Genomic DNA, 17,445 nt, shown 5'->3' on the forward strand with positions numbered 1-17,445 from the left:
CTGATACTTTTGGGCCTCGGCCTTGCAGCGCATCTTCTTCTTCTTCGTGTTGATCCAACCGGCCGCAAAGTCCGGCCCCAGCGTCGTCTCCGCGGTGAACGTATGCTTCGTGCCCCGGTTGCTCTCGAAGATGAACCCGGGCAGCTCGTCCTGCAGTATCGTCACCTGATGGCCCTCGGAATTGTTGATATGTAGCTGATGCTCCTTCTGGCTCTGCAGCACCCAGTTGCCCACGGCGATGCGTGCCAGGCTCGGGGCCGACAGGATGGGCTGCGATACGGTGCCCTGCCGTACGGCGGCTCGGGCGCGCTGTAGCTTTTCCAGAAATTCGCCCCGATTTTCTAATAGGGGCAGAGAGCACAATAATGGTTTCGATTAGTAGGAAGTCAAACATTGCTTAAAACGAAAACTCCACTAAATGCCAACTACATGTATGCAACTACATTCTCTCTTTCTCTTCACTTCCGTTGCTTTGTACTGTGGTTTTTAAAGTGTTTCTGTAACAGAGAGACTTTTGAAGCGTAGAGTTCTCACCTTCATTAGGCACGTTCGGATCGGAGGAGACCTTTTCCTTGCCTAAAACACGAGGTCGCGAGGAAAGAGGATGGGTTGGGAGGAAACCAGATGTCGGTTTTGATGAAAAGTAAAAGAATCAATTTTAACGAATCATAAGGCCAAATTGTGGTCTAACTGGTGTCGTCAGCGCTGTTATGTGCTTCACAAGGTAAAAGCGTGCGCCGTCGCGTGTCATAATTGCGCAACCGTGTGGCATTTTTGAAAATCAAGCTCAAGGTGGTAATATATTGAGTTGCAGCATTAGGCATTTCAAAATAAAGCAAAATTAATATCCGGATAAGTCGCAAATTGTCTTCTTCAGTGTGGAACAAACGTTTTTCATCGTGTTTAAAGCAGTAAAAGCAACGGGTTAGTAAGAGAATGGCGCATTTTGTTAGAGTATTTTTTGCTCATGTCGCATCAAAGTGGATTATTATAGTTATTTTGTTATATATTACTTCAACCAGTGTTGCAAAATGTCACTGTCAATGTCATACTAAAAATCTGACCGAAACAAAATCCATGTCAGCGTCAGCGTACTCAATTTTGATAATTAGAGGTGATACTCAAAACGATTGATGTGACCAATGCATGCTTTGGTCAGTCGCTTTTTCATGACTTTTTTTTACTATGATCAGCTCTGCAAAATGTCACTAACATAGTCATGACAAATTCCGGCTGAAACAAAATAATGTAAGCGTTCTCGGGAGCTCTACTGTGATGATCAGAGGTGAGACTCATACAGTTGTTGTGACCATCACATGCTTGGTGATATTTTGTGCAACCAATTCTTGGTCAGTCGCTTGGTCATGCTCATTTTGCTGCTTGGGACCACAAGCCAAGTATAGTACAAGAAAGTCGTGATTATGACCGGCAGAAAATGTCGTGACCAGGTAAGTGACCAAGAATTGGGTGCTAAACAAAATGTCATCAATCATGTGATTGGACCAGCAACTGTTTGCGCCTCACCTATGATCATCTCAGTTGTGTACGTGAGCTGATTTGAGCTTCGTTTCAGTCATGAGCGTTGGTGGTAGCACTGTTCACAGCCAGAAAAAGGCATGATTATGCTTGTGACGGCATTAAGCTAAGCTTGTTAGTCAGAGTATGGCGTTGGACTCAAGAATTCACATGTCGTGTTCGGCATGTCATGACGTACTTTCATTGAGTATCAGCATCAAGCTACCACTGACATATTTCTTTGTTTTCGTTGGTGAATATCTCGTGATGCTCATGACATTTTGCAGCACTGACTTCAACGACACTCTTACAAAAACACAATTTATACAAAACTTACCCGTACTATCGCTACCGTTCTCGGGACTGCCGCTCGAGTACATCGTGGCCAGTTTACCGTCCAGTATGAACCGGAACCAACCGTTCGATCCATTCGACAGCTCCAGTGCCGCCGAATCCGACCACACGTACAGACAGTCCCGCCCGCGGCAGATGCTCCAGTCGTGCCAATGGTACGCCTTGCCGTGCAGTATCTCCTTCGCGTCCTCTACGGCGACCGCAGCACTGGCGGTGCCACCGGACGCAGTAGTTACTGTTGGAGCGCCCGGCGTTACCGTCACTACACCGGAGGCATCCGTAGAGGAGCATGCTGCTGCTGCTGCTGATTTCGCGTCGTCCGATGTCGATTTAATTACATCGTTATTGTCGCTACCATCGAAGCTGGGCTCGCCCATCAGCGCTTGCACCTTGGTGTAGACGCCCAGCCGCGCGAAATGGTCGAGGAAATCGTTTTGCGTTTTCGACATCAGCTCCTGCACGATCGTAAGCACCACCAGATGGCCATCCTCGTCATCCTGGGGAGGGGAAGCGAAGAATCGGTAGCAAAGAGGAGGAAGAGATTGTACAGAAAAAATAGTAAGATTAGAAAAAAACGATTTCATAACAAGTCACGCGTCAGAACGTTGGAAAACAAAACAAACATTCCCGTGTTCTCAAAAGGAAAGCGGCAAAAAACGACACATTCAAAAACACACAAACAAACACACGCAGCACAACATCCAGCATGCAGACGCGCGTGACAGATAGTGATTGGGGCTGGGTGTGAGTGCTAACCAGCCAACCAGCCACACTCTTCTGGCAAATACTGTATCTTTGCTGAAGAACTAAAGCAATAACAACAGAGAGAGAGAGAGAAGGGGAGATAGACAAAAGGGAGAAAAGGGGGGAATCAATTTCACCGATCATCGCAAATGTAAAGCAACTGGTCTGATCCACCGTTACGGATCGTATTTTCTCTGGCCTGACAGTGTGTGGTGCAGTAGGAGGTTGTTAAAGCGCAGAATTTGAACAGGAATCATCTAGGGGACAGCAAAACCAAATTTTATATTAAAAAAAAAACTCCACTTTCACACTCTGCTGCTCTGCAAGCTAAATTACAAGCATTTTAATTGCCTAATTTTAACGCTCTGGTTACGTAGGGAAAAAGAAAGAGAGAGAAGGGGGTACAGAAACATAATAAAATAACTCATAATTGACTAACGAAATCATAATTGGTGTGTGTTATCAATTTTGTCTAATAAAAAAAGCAAACCGTGCGCAAATCGTCATCGTCCCATTAGCCAGCAAGAAGTAGAGGAAGAAGAGATGCAAAATATGGTTCTGCGAAACAGAGAATGATTGAACTTTTAAACACATTTTTCGCCAAATTAACTTTCTGTGTGAAGCGACGAGCATTATTTTACAAATGGCATGTGACACATCAATTTTTGACTATTAATTAAAGCACCGATCCGACAATGATTATGCGCTTCCAATGTAATATTAATTCAATTCGCTACGGTTTAGAAAAACAAATGCGCAGAAATTAACGCAAACAATAAATTGGATTATAAAACTGGTGCCGGCGATAGGAATAAACCATAAAGAAAAAGAAAGAAAGATAAGAAACACAAAAGGGGAAGGGGGCAAGAGAGACGTTATCATTACCGCAATGCTAAGATCTGACCAATTGCTTTGGGTGCGATTGCGAGGATTGGTGGTGGTGGTGCGGTCGCTACTATTGTTATTGCTTTTCGAACCGGCGGCGACCCCGGCCCACTCGTCATCCGCGTCCTCGTCCGAGTCGTTTGCCCTTGCCGAGGTGGTGCCGCGTGGTGGCGGTGTCAACGGTAGCAGCGGTGGCGGCGGCGGTATTATGTAGCTGCTAGAATTGCGCCGCTGTCGCTTGGCCTGCACAAACTTGCTCAACCGCTCGGCGCAGCTGTGCTTGGTTAGGAGACTATGGCTAACGCTACTAGAACTATGGCGCGCGACGGTTAGGATCGGCGGTGGCGGCGGAGGAAGGGGCGGATAGTACGCCGGCAACGCGGCGGAGGGTTGGCTCAACGGTGGCCAGCTGTAGCTAATCTGTAAAGGGGTAAGGGAGTAAGGCCCGAATGGAAAGTTTTCGACGCTTTAGTACAGTACTTCGCCACATTTCGTACACACGGCACACGATCACGATTATGGTTGGGAAGAAATGGATCGTGAAGAGACTGAGAGCGAGTGCGATTGCAGCCAACAAAAAAAGGAGGTGAGAGTTCTTCAAATGAGACTGTTTATGTGCACGATTGAGTGATGCCAAATTTTGAGCAATTTCACCAAAGCACAGCGATCCGAAAAGAACGAGGAAATCCAATCAAAAGTAGCGCGCCATGGGTGTCGATTTTGGCTGAAGCTTGGTTGGAAAAAGGAACTGAGAAACGTATTCAATGCCCTTTCGTCGCCGACCAACACGTACCTCATTGTCCAGCACGCTTGCGATGACTTCGACTAGAAGCGTGCCTAAGCTTTGCTCGTAACTTTGCAGACCCTCGGAGGAGCAGAGCTTCGAGAGGACCTCCGGCTGTACATACTGGATCATTTTCTTGATAAGTCCTGCAACGGAAAAGGAAACGTGATTAGTTGAAAGACACTTTTCTCGCAAAAACTCACACCACTAACGCTCACCTAGGCTAGATCTACGCACGCTAGCAAGCATTGTGCTTTGGAAAGTTTTGCAGAATGTCGGTAGGAAAAACTTGAGATACACCGGCGCCATCTCCGGATCGCCCCGCGGTTCCCCGACACCACCAGCGCCGCCCGTCTCATCGCCACTGTCGCCGCACTTCACATCGGACCGGGTCGCCGCCATCATCCACTCGCCGGGCGACTGCAGGATCGAAGCCACCTCCCGGTGGCCCTCGTCCGGCCGTTCGCGCGCCTTGTCCAGTGGCGTTTTGCCGTCCTCGTCGCGCAGATCCGGATTGGCGCCGTGTTTCAGCAGCACCTTGGCAATGCCCGGCCGCCCGAAGCACGCGGCGTAGTGCAACGACGAGCTGCGCTGGCCCTTGTTCACGTCCGCGCCCTTATCGCACAGAAACTCCACCATCTCGAGCGTCCCGAAGGCGGACGCCCAGTTCAGCAGCGTCTGCCCGACATCGTCCATACAGTTCACGTCGATGCCGCCCGACTCGATCGATTCGATCAGCGCCTCCGTGTCCTTGCTGCGGATGCAGTCGATCAGCTGCCGGTGGGTGCGCTCCGTGCTGGAATCGGCCCGCCGAACGCGCGGCGCTAGCTGACCCTGCGAACCGCCGACCCGCCCCAGTGCCTGCCGGCCCTCGAACAGCAGCAGCAGAATCAGGTCAGCCAGCCGCATGCAGTCCAGCACGCACCGCTCGTCGCCCTTGAACGCGCGCTCCATCGCCTCGAGCAGATTGGACCGGAGCAGATCGTGCGTGATCGAGGGCGAGCCGCGGCACAGGGTCGACAGCAGCGAGATCGTGGTCGCGATCGATTGGCTCGATCGGCCCGCCTCCATCGCGCCCTGCGCTGACTTGGGCGCCGACGACGACAGCTGTGCCGCGGACGGCGATGATTCCGGGTGCGTGGATGAGTTTGTTCCCAGGCTGGAGGAGATCGCCGCACTGCCACCGCCACCGCTCGATGAAATCTGTGGCCCGCCGGCGGCATTACTCAGCCGCTGGAGCAGCTCCCGCACCAGCCCGTACTCGGCGAGCGGGGCCGGATCCACGCCCTTGCGCGTGAACCGATCCGCCACCGAGGCGAAGCACTTGAGCGCCCCGTCCGCCACGAGCGGATCCTCGTGCTGCAGCAGCGTGCTCAGGCTCTCCACGCACGTCTGCACGTTCGCGCCCGACGGTTCCACCTTCGTGCAGAGCCGCGACACCACCGCCATCGCCGAGTGCAGCGTGTCCTTGTGGATCTGCGAGCCGCTGTCGCGGATGAACGCGAGCACACAGCTGAGACCGCCGCCCTCGAACACGGCGCCCGCCTCCCGCGTGCAGATCAGCTCCAGCACCTTGATGCACTGTTCGGCCAGGTCGCGGCTCGTGCGGCTCTCGAGGTCGGCCACCTCGAGCCGGTTGCAGATCGCGCGGATCGCCCCATCGATGGCGACGATCCGGCGCGTACACTCCGACGACACGTCCAGATAGTACGTGATGGCGCGGGCCGTCACCTCGAGCACATTCTCCGGCGCCAGCTCGTCGAGAAATATTTTACACAGCGCGGGCAGGAACGTTCGCGGTGGACAGCTGCAACGAAAAGGGGGGAGAGGGGGCGATTGTTTGGTCATAATGCACATAAACACTGGCTCCATTGCAGCATCAGCACCATCCTTACCTTTCAAAACATCTATCTACATTGTCGGACATGAGCAGCAGCATGCAGAGTTGCTCCAGCGCAATCAGCTGCATGTCGCGCTCGTCGCCCTGACCCATCGAGAGCCATTCTAAAAGTGTTTCAGGATCGACGTCTCCCATCTGGAAAGATAGAGAGAAAAAGAAAGAGATGCATTAGATCGTTAATTTTAAACGGAGATGCCCCATCAGCGGCCGCATAATGTCGTATTAAAAGGCCAGAAGTGCGTTATTTCAGTCCTATTTTTACCATCGATGGCGTGGCAGAGCAACGTGCACACAGTGTCTAGGTGGCCACCGCCACTGTGTCGGGGAATTAACGAACCGCCGCTCCAAAAGGCCAGACAGCAACCGCCACAGCCATCCGATGGGGCGGCCACTTCCAATGGCGCAACGATGACGAAAGCTCGCGCTCACACACTTTCCGTGCTGGGGAATTTTCGGCAAAGTGAAACTCGAACCGTCGCTCGCGATCAAGCCCGATGTTGTGTAACCGATCAAAGCAAGCTGGCTAACAAACGCTCCAGAGCCAGCCAGCGTCGTGTTTGTGACCACCAACGAGGAACCAACACACAAACTGTAGCATGCCATGGCTAGTGAGAAGTGGTAAAACATAACCGAGTAGCCCTGGGGCTTCCCTTTTTGCATGGTGGGCACGCTCGAGCGATTGTTGCTGTTCAATATTGCTGCTGCTGGTGGTGGTGGTGGTGGAATAGGTTGATGTTGCAACAACAAATATGCACGCGGCACAAACAGACGGCGCTCGTCGTACCATGCACGACGGGTCTAATAAGCGGGAAAGGGAGAGGGTGCAACCGAGCGCCCATCAAGGCACGTGCGCGACAGCAGCCAACACAAACTTCCTCCTCCTGCTGTTGCCTATTTTTATGAGAAATATAATCAATATCAACGATAGAAACGGTTCCTCATAATTTGCTCCTCTTCCCGCTCTGTGTGTCTTGGCGTTGTCGTAATGGAAATTGTGTTTTTTTTCTTTATACAGAGCACACACTCACACACACACACACAGCTTCTACAATCTTATGCTGTTGTGTTGAGGCGAAGAATCAGCAAAAAGAAATGGAACACGCGAGCGCTCCGGGGGCCACTCAGCGGTTATCTCTGATAAGCAGTGACCGGGAGAGGACAGGGGCCATACATACTACAACAGGGGGCAACATATGTCCTCATTCATTTCGAAGGTCAACTACTGCTGCCTTCAGAGGTTTTAGCAGCGGGTTTGTGTGGTCCCTTCGGTGAGCTTCCTTCACACGCCGCGAGGTTTGTTGATCAAAGTTTATTGATTTATCACTTGCATGAATCATAGCGACCTACTACTCCATTACATACAAGCTTGGTGAGAGGGGAGCCCGGGGCAATAAGGGCACCCACCTCTCCATACCAGCAATGTTACACAGCCACAGATGTTACACAGATGTACGTTGCAATGCAATCAAATGTTTAGAACGATTCTCAGTGCCTGGGTTTATTGAGACGACCTTTCAAGAATGAATGAGACATTTAATAGCACTTTATCGTTTCACAAAATAATTAGGGTAAACGTACCTATAGTGGTGGCAGTACCAATAGTGGTGATATTGCACTGAAATGCAGTCCATACGGCAAATTAAAAGTAATTCAGTTATTTATGTTAGTGTGAAATGTTCTCCGGCCTTTAACAAAGGGTTTAAAAGTTAAATGGGGCCATTCCGTTACTTAATGACCTAAAATTCCATTATTTAGTGAAATGTGTCAACATTTTTCCAAAATTCATAGGATTTCATAACGATACTCATATTTTTGTTAACGTTTTAAAGGACCACAGAAAAACGCAATTATAAGTTTTTTTAACATAATTGTTATCAAATGATATTATGTTATTAAAATTTATTGCCTTTTGACTATATTTACGTATTGTTAAGTGTTTTTTTACGATAGTACCATTATTGGTACGCAAAATAAGCATGTTCCTTTAGTGGTCTTAGCTATAAAATCAATAAAAACATGACATTTTAGATTTTTTTCGACGATATTTTTGAAATTTCGTACTTGTATCATTAAAATAAGCAACAGAAATGAGTTTTCTGTAAGTAATTTACCAAACAAAAATAAATTTCGCTTATCTGACTGAGTGAAAAATCGACCTCAAATCAAGCTTTCTCATCCGGATGTGGGTTGACTTTAATCAATATTTTCATCAAACAAATTCATAATTTTTTTACGAACAAATTAAGTAAGAAATCGAAATTATGGCAGTAATCCTTGCTATTCATACGAAAACAGCTTCAAAACTAAATTCTATTGATATTATACACTGTTTTTGAGGCATCTATATTTACCACCACTATAGAAACAAAACACGATGACTATAGGAACCATACCACCATTATAGGTACTACGAAGCAGGCACAAAAATATGTATTTTTTCGTAAAATTGATGTGTTTCATGGTAAAAATGGTTGTGATTGAGAAGATAAATTCTAATTCCAATTGCTATGTGTTAAAATATTCATGAATTTACCTTCCTGACGCTTTAAATCCATTAAAACGCATTTGTACCACTACAAATTGCACCACTATTGGTACATTCACCCTATTGCATAGTTTTTGGTGTTTTATTTTGTCCGAGAAGTTTTAGACACTTCCCGAAATGTTTGGATTCGTCTCACAATTTAATTGAGCTTTCACAAAAAGTTTTTGAACCGGAAATGCTTGAACAAGGCCTAAGAATCGTAGACAGGCAGGATCCTATCTTCTGGAAGATGAGCTTAGCATTTAGTAAAAATCCAGAGACGAAACAGTACATAAGGACAAAAGTCACTATAAATCCTTTGACAGACAGACATTAACTAAGTATTTCAGGTTTAAGGCTTTAATAATCCTAGGGGACTTATGAAATTATGGCTTGGACGTACATAAATTAATCTTATAATATCATAAATTGGTGCAAAAGGTGCGTCGCCCTCATCGCCCCGTGTTCTCGTATTTCCTATTAGGACAGATGGTTCGTATAAAATATGAAATTCTTCAGACAATTTATGATCTTCGAAAGGAAAAAAAAGCCTCGCCAGTGTTACTTTCATCCTTATCTTTTCCCACAAATGCACACTTGAAAAATCTCGCCCTGATAACTTCCTATATATTTCGTTGTTTTGCTCACACGCGCGCACTCGCTCTCGCCCGTATCATCCACAAATCCGCTCAGTTGAATAAGCCTGTGTGCTAGGGGCTTCCTCGAGCTTTCCTACCCTTATAAACTGTGGAGAGGAAGGTGGTGGTGGTGGTGGTGGTAGTATGCGTAACCTATTGCCGGATAGTAGCGCCGCTACAGCGCCGTACGTAACTCAAGCTGTATTAGCTCAGACCCTGCACATGTGATTGGTCACACCAAAAACCCTCGGCAAAGAAAAAGTACTGCGAAAAGCGCATCCAAGAAATGTGTGAGTGTAGATAAAAATTTAGCACAACAACAACAAAAACGAAACGCACACACAATACACGAAAATGGCAACAAAACGCACCGCACAGTAATTAGCAGCAGCATTGGTTGCATTAATTGCTCAACTTTCTTGATTCTTCCCACCAGAGCCAACCTCTTACCCAAGCCTGCCTGCCTGCCCTGGGGGACCCGGTTATGTGTTAGAGTGTTAGATAAAAACAAAACCTTTTCAAACAGACAAATAAAAAAATCGAATTAATTTCTACTCTTCTTCAGATACCTCTTCCTGCCATCCAACAGGCCAGTAGTAGTGATAGGTTCAATAGAATCATCATTTGCTTTATTGACGGCTAATCGTGTGTTCGTCGTCTCATGCTCCGCTGGAGATCTGATTATTATTCTGCCAAAAATTTGGCGGGGGAAAAGGCGCAAAAAACTGGAGACAATATTCCCCGCAACACAAATCGATTTATATCGACAGATATAGCAGCACGCGAAGAAGAGAATTGATTTGAACCACACTGTAGCTCGGTCAAAGAATCAAAATCATCGGATCATGCGGCCTTGAAGGACACAGTCGTGGAATAAAAGTCTAAAATCTCCGGTCAACAACCAGTCTTTCCCACACATCACACACCTGGGGCCTGCCTGACTCGCCAGGGTCACACGGGCGCGTGTCCGAAAACGTGGATCAGAGAATAAGGAGCAGCTTCGGCGACCGCCACACGACGAACTCCTACTGCTGCTCCGGAGTTCATTTCCGTTCCGTTTGATCAATACAGCGACCCCGAGGTGGGCGATGATGATGATGATGGCTGCCTTCTTCGCCGAAGGTCTGTGGTGCCCAGGTGGTGACTCTGGCGATTGAAAGATGGGAAATAAAACACCACGTAACTGTCATCTAGAGCAAACGGGGACGACGACCACCACCAACAACAGGACCCCACGCCACAGCAACGTATTGATGTAGCTACTTTTATTTTTTCCCCATTTCCATCAGTAGAGTTTTATTAAATCAATGAAATGCGGTGGTTGTTGTCAATTGCAAATGTAACAGAGAGGCGTGCGCGCCGAACGGCCCAACAGAACTCGCGAAGCGGCTACAGTTTGATCGTTGCCGAGTAGCCTTGGGTAAATTCCATGCCGAAAGCAAGCAATGAAGAAACCACTGCCGGGGAGTTTCCATTGCACAAAGCCGAGTGTGCCAGAGTGTCCAGAGCTCAACCGAAACTTGTGTCAGAAATGAGTCACAAGTTGTGCAAAAGTCTGATCTAGAGAGATAGGAGCTCCAGATATATCATTTTTATCAAACAAAATTTTAAGATAAACTTTCCTCTCTTTCTTTCCTGCACACAGCTCTCCTCGTCCGTTTATTTGCAAAGAAGCACCGTTGTTCCTTTTTAGAGCTAATAATGAATATTTAACCTAAGAAGAGTCATCAAACCCACACATAAAGACCAGGGAGGGGGGGGGGGCAAGAGTACGACGACGGAGATGCGGCCGGGGTTTTAGTAGGTTACGGAAGCATCTCCAATGGGTTAAGAAATGAGGGCCTCCATCGCCACACCGCAAGCCGTCATCACATTTCCCTCTCCTCACTTTGACATGGGAAGATCTCTTCCGCATTATACACGACTGTGTCTGGTCTTTTGTCCCTTCCATTTCTCTTTCTCTCTCTTTCTCTCTCTGCCTTTAGGAGACGAACAGTTCAAGCGAAGCGATTTCATTAGCCCTCACACACAAACAGACAGCCACACAGTCGTCTTGTAAGCTCTCGTCGTTTCCCTCTCGAACGTAGTCAACTGCAAAAGGCGGGAGAGATCTTTGAATGCATTTCGTGATCATGCAAGGTAAGAGGAGCGTTGTGAGATGGCTTTCTTTACATTACAGAGGCCAGGCTAAAAAGGTAAACATCACGATCATGACCGGGAAGACTGTGTGGCTTACCACCAATGGAGATATACACTCAGACACTCTCACAATAGAGGAGACGACCACGGCCGACAGTCACACAACACACTTCATAAGACAACTTCCGGAAGATCTTGGACTCGGAAGAGTGCAACTCCGACCAAAGTTGTTGGAACAATGTAGCAACACAGCAGGCAAACGAAGTGGAATTGACACACACACACACACAAACGGAGTCATCCACAAGTTGTGCGGCTGTGCTCAGCAAGGCAGAAAAGGGGCAAAGACTCCCTTTCTTCGCTCTTTCCTCCACAAGATCCACCACTTCATCCTCCCTCCTTCTAGTGGTTTGAGTTGGTTGGAAGGAGCAAAAGCTCAACTCTCTTTGTGCTTGAATGATCTCATAATTTCGGGTGTACACCCGCCCAAGCGGCATCGCTGAGAGAGAATTGAGCTTTTCCCGTTGTTTCCCCCCCTGACATACCCACGAACGGTGTGTTTGTTTCTACGCGACGCGTTATTCTCTGTTGTTGTTGTTGCCTTTAACGCTGTTACCGCAAGAGCTTGAAGCAAGAAGCGTTTCACACCATCACCGTCTCACCCAGACTTTGGTGTTGTGATGCGTTTATTTGTACCCCCGCCCCTATGTTCTTCTTACCCGTACCGCGCCCCCTACATATTCTGACTTAGAATTCAAAGCAAAGCGAGATGGTCTAACTGAATTTGGAAAATATGAGTGATGGATATTTCATAACGATTCAGATCACATATTTTAAAACAAAATTAACAAAAACTTGTACTAAAATTTTATGAAAAAATTAAAGGTTTCCGCCATCGGTATAATGATATAAAAATAATTATATTAACAACTTATGTATAGTATATTATCTATATTATAATATCATATACCATATCTTATATATATATATATATATATATATATATATATATATATATATATATATATATATATATATATATATATATATATATATATATATATATATATATATATATATATATTTCTATATTTATATTTATATATGTATGTGTGTTTATATATATGTATTTATATATGTTTTTTTAAACAAACCTACATGTTACTATTAAAAAAAAACCTTATCTTGAAGAATTGAAAAAGGAACAGAGTAAATTGTCTGTTTTACTTCATAACATTCATATAGGGATCACAAAAAAATTATCAAATAATTACACACGTGCATGAACATGCTTACTAGTTAGGTTATCGTTGTACATAAATGTAATAAAATACATTTTAATCATTATTAAGTTTATTATTATCTTTCTGATTATTTCAAAAAACACTGATGTTTGTTTTAACTTAAACCGCTTTGAAAATATCAACATACAGGCGGTCCCCGAGATACACGGTTATTGGGGACCGAAAACGGCCGCAAAATACCGCGTATCTCGAATTTCCGCGTAAGTCGAATCTCGTGATTTCCAGCCAAAATATCACTAATTTTCGTGCAATTTTGCAAGTAGGGGGTGGTTTTAGCCACCAAATTAATTATTTGATATGTTTCTGATGAATTTAACAGTTTTAAACCTTTTTAAATGGTATTTTACATTCAATCAATACGGAAATTATTTGGTATTTCACAATGGATGTGTCAAATCAGTACAATTTGTTCAAAGAACTGTCAAATTTAGAAAACCGCGTATCTCCGAATCCGCGTGTAACCGTATTAATACACGATGCGCAATCTCAGATTGCGCATATATTCGTTTTATCAAAACATAAGTCATTTCGCGTAGCCAACCCTGAGCTATAAACGTCATTTCCATACATTTTCAGATTGCGCCAAGATTGCGCATAAATTTTCAAGATTATATGACCGAGATATATAAATATTTTTTGACAGATAAATATATCAAACCGATCCGTTTGACAGATAAATATATGCGCAATCTGAGATTGCGCATCGTCTATTGCTACGGTAAGAGGTACCGTGTATCTCGGGGACCGCCTGTATATGATGCAATTAGAACTCGCTAATTGCATTTATATCATACGTCTACAAAAAAATAGATTTTGTTTATTAGAAAGACATTTTGTAACACGACTAATGTCTGCGTATTTTGTCATGTTTGTTATTTTATACAAACTGGATAAACTGACTTTTTCTCATATTTATGTGAACAACTCGGAGTTTTTGTATTCAATTGAAAAAGCAGACTTGCAATTGGCGAGGTTTGAATGTATTTCACTTCGTCACATGACAGCTCGCATATCTGTCAAGTTAGAAACGTAAACAAACACGGACAACCGCCCGTAAAGATTGTGTGCAGAATAATCGTGAAATTTTATGTGAAAACTCGGGAAAAGGTAAGTGTTCTGTGCATATTTCAGTAAATAAACTATCTTTTAATGCTTGAACACATTATTCCACAGGAAAAACATCATTTCATCCCGAAATTTGGCAACATTCGTCCGAGTATGATCGAGCAGCTGTGTGTGTGTGTGTGTGTATGCCGACGAAATACGACGCCGGTAAGATGAAATGTTTTACTTTTTCACTTTTACTTTACTTTTTCACTTTATTTTTCATGAAATCACAATGAATTGTAAAAATAATGCAGATTTAATGATATTGATCTTTGTTACAGTTTCTACAACAATCACTAAAGCCGGCTGTGATCGTGATCGGCACATTCTCAATTGGACCAACACACCGGTCGTTGTGTATCTTCAAGCAAACCAACGTTTCCATACACCACAAAATAGCATGGAAAGGAAAGTATTATAAAATAATGTCATATTTGAAAGCATTCTAATCTTTCATTGTTATTTTTCCACTGCAAACAGGACATTGGATCACCGCATCGACAAGTGGTTTTTATGTGCAAGTGTTGTTAAGAAGTGTGTTGTACGGTGTATTATGTGTTTCACTTTATTTGTATCGTTTTGCAAGTGGTACAGTTAGTGCGTTTAATCGTTGTGCTACTGCTAACGAAAAAACGATCCGAACATTAGAAGCGGCAACAATACATGTGCCTGACGCAGAGACAACAACGCCGTCGGCATCAGTTGATACCATCCAAAGTGATGGTTGAAATCGTATATAAACTTGTAAAAGCATATATTGGGGCATGTAAGTATTGAATAATAGTTAAATAAAATACATTTTATCGTTGTACTGGACAATGTGCATCGAAATTTTAAAAAAGTGTGTGTGTTTTTGTTTACATCCGAATACAGAACCCACAGCGTTATACTGTGGTTCGAGCACTCGCTAAGTAACGCTTGAGCTTTGAGCTTTCATTGAGCTTACATAGAATGTTACACGCTACCTGCTCACTAAGGACTGCTATCGAGCAGTGTTATGAGCAGGTAGCGAGCAGTAACGCCTCCATACAAAAATCGCGAAACGTAACGCTCCAATGCTATTTGGGCGGGTACACCATCACCTCCAACTCGCACCAAGTTGCCAGAAGTCCGGTCGGTCGGTCATAAAAACAAGCTTGCAGCAACATCGAAGGGGGCTCTCTACACAGCTGGTTGCGCTCGAGAGGTTGATGTACACATCACACCGCAACAGCAACCAAATGCCAGATGCGAACAAGGGTAATTTATTAATTCCAACCACGGACGGACGGACGCGGACGGTCTCTCTTGAGAGTCACGTTGTTTTGTTGGTCGATTTTTAGGTTTTTTTTTGCGCTACTGCACACACATCATAGGGGAAGGAAGGTAAAGACGGACACTGCGGGTAAGATGGACACTTCTCAAAAATGCATGAAAAAGGTAATTTTCGAGTAATTCAACAATTTAGAATCCAAACTGGAGGTAAAACAACACATTTGAGAACATTTTTGGCGTAATATATATAAAATTGGTTAAATCCACGAACAAAGCAAATTTTCAATCATGTGCACCCTTGTGGATCTAATTTGACTACTACGGATCTTAAGCTCTACAACTTGTATTGTTTATATTTCCGGAAGTTTTATTTCAAGAATGGGTTGTCGTGATCATTAATGAAAAAACTGGCGAAAGAACGGGGATAAAAGCAATACAAAATATTGTTTTCTGGTGGTTTAAACATTCTGACATCAAAGCGGGAAAGACGGACACCTTGTTGCGAGAAATGAAACACCGGTCAAAATAGTAGCCATTCGTTATGCTATTACTCGCTCGACGCTGATGAGGCGCTTCACGAAATCCAATATCTTCTCACGACTTGACCAACTTTAAGCAATAAAAAGATGAGGCATTTATACGACATTGTTCAGGAATAGATGAGAAATTCTAATGGATTACAAAAATCAAATGTTGAATTTTGACATGGTGGAAAATGGATTAAACTATTAACAAGTCCCTCATAAATACTGGGGTCGTGGAATTTTTGCGGAGTATTTTCCTAAAAGGAAGTTATAGACTGTTGTTCTGTAAGCTAGAGCAACGTCAGCTGTAAGTGCGCGATATGTCAATAATGCTTTAGATGCTGCATTCTACGATATATTACAAGCGCCGTTTACAATTCCTAAATTCATGGCTGAATCAATCGCCGTTGCAATGGACCAAGAATTGGTTTATAAACGTACCAGGACGTGGAAAGCGATAGAATTTGTTAAAATACTGTAAAACTCTTCACTTTCTAACCTTTTCTACAGGTGTCCATCTTACCCTTCATGGTGTCTATCTTTCCCATATCAGGTGTCCGTCTTACCCGAACATTTCAAAACTGCACGAAAAAAAACATGTTTTTCATTCATGAAAAAAACGCAAAAATCGATGGAAACTTAAAAGTTTTAACACATTTTCTGATAAAACATGAGTGGAAGATAATGTATGCACATTTTCATGGTCGTTGCACTTATATATCCCTAGATTTTTACCATTTCCCTTAACGTGTCCGTCTTTACCTACCGTCCCCTACTAATGCGGTGGCAGAGAAAGGGAGCTTTTTTCTCGTGTGTGTAATATCTGGACGCTGGGTTTAGGTGAGAGTTTAACACCAGCCTTCCGGTGCATAAAAAATGGTAACGGCGAATCGGTGCCCTTCTGGGTGGGAGCTCTTTCACGGCGACCTTCGCAGCTGGCTGCTCTGGAGGTGCTCTGGGCGGGCAACAAATGTCCGAGAGATAATGAAGTGGACACAGACACGCTGGGGGATTGGAACGGAGGTGGAAAAGAAAGTTGTCCCGGATGAGGGCAAAACAACCAAACAAAAACAAACCACCATGCGCGCATCTCTGGAAGGGAAACAAGTTACACATGAAAGTGACTCGGGCCTTTTTGTTTCGGTTTGAGAGCCTCCGTGCCGTTCTAAGCTCCGCCCGGGAAGAAGAAGGTCATCATTGTGCAAGTAGACCACCACCACAACACCACGCCATCATCATCATCACACGACGTTACACACATTAACCCGAGACGTAAGGTTTGGTGTTCCCCTCTCATCGGCCTTCTTCTTTGCCACTCAACACTCCAACAGTTAACCACCGACTCGACTCCGGTTCTTTAAGGGGGTAAGAGGGTTTACCCTCTTCTTTGAGGTCGCAAAAGTATGCCGCAGTGTAACACCAGCACAAACCAGCAACAAAAATGTGCTTGCTTTTGGTGTCTTGTGGTGTCTTGGACGTTACTTCAAACTGACACTCGCAGAGAGCGATAGGGAGCAGTGGCAGGGAGGACCAACAGTTCTTAAATTCATGGCCGACAGCAACGGCAGAAGCAAAAAAAACGGGTAATGTTTTGCATTCGTTGATCGCGATTAAGGGTCACGGAAACGTAACGCCACAAAAACGAGTTCTCGGAGGACAGAGCACGCAATAGCGGGTGCGTACGTAAAGCCTCAGAGTGTGGGGTACGGTACACGATACTTTGCAGATACGCAAATACGGTACATGCGACTGTGGCCAATAAATACTCTAAGA

At 44.9% G+C, this 17,445-nt stretch overlaps 1 protein-coding gene across 7 annotated transcripts in view; it reads right to left on the reverse strand.

The window, feature by feature from the left end:
* Window positions 1–17,445, reverse strand: part of LOC120903322 (E3 ubiquitin-protein ligase Ufd4) — a 33,849-nt gene that overhangs the window by 9,111 nt on the left and 7,293 nt on the right. For 4 of the 7 annotated variants that reach the window (XM_040312688.1, XM_040312686.1, XM_040312687.1 and 1 more), the window contains 7 exons: window positions 6,178–6,317; window positions 4,501–6,089; window positions 4,292–4,428; window positions 3,499–3,918; window positions 1,853–2,366; window positions 535–576; window positions 1–341 (listed from right to left, as the gene is read on the reverse strand). In XM_040312688.1, the coding sequence (XP_040168622.1) occupies window positions 1–341; window positions 535–576; window positions 1,853–2,366; window positions 3,499–3,918; window positions 4,292–4,428; window positions 4,501–6,089; window positions 6,178–6,317 (3,183 nt within the window). The remainder of the gene's footprint in view (window positions 342–534; window positions 577–1,852; window positions 2,367–3,498; window positions 3,919–4,291; window positions 4,429–4,500; window positions 6,090–6,177; window positions 6,318–17,445) is intronic. The other 3 variants (XM_040312692.1, XM_040312691.1, XM_040312693.1) reach the window with 3 other exon arrangements.

This window comes from Anopheles arabiensis, chromosome 3 (genome assembly GCF_016920715.1).
Source record: "Anopheles arabiensis isolate DONGOLA chromosome 3, AaraD3, whole genome shotgun sequence".
Lineage (NCBI taxonomy): Eukaryota > Metazoa > Arthropoda > Insecta > Diptera > Culicidae > Anopheles > Anopheles arabiensis.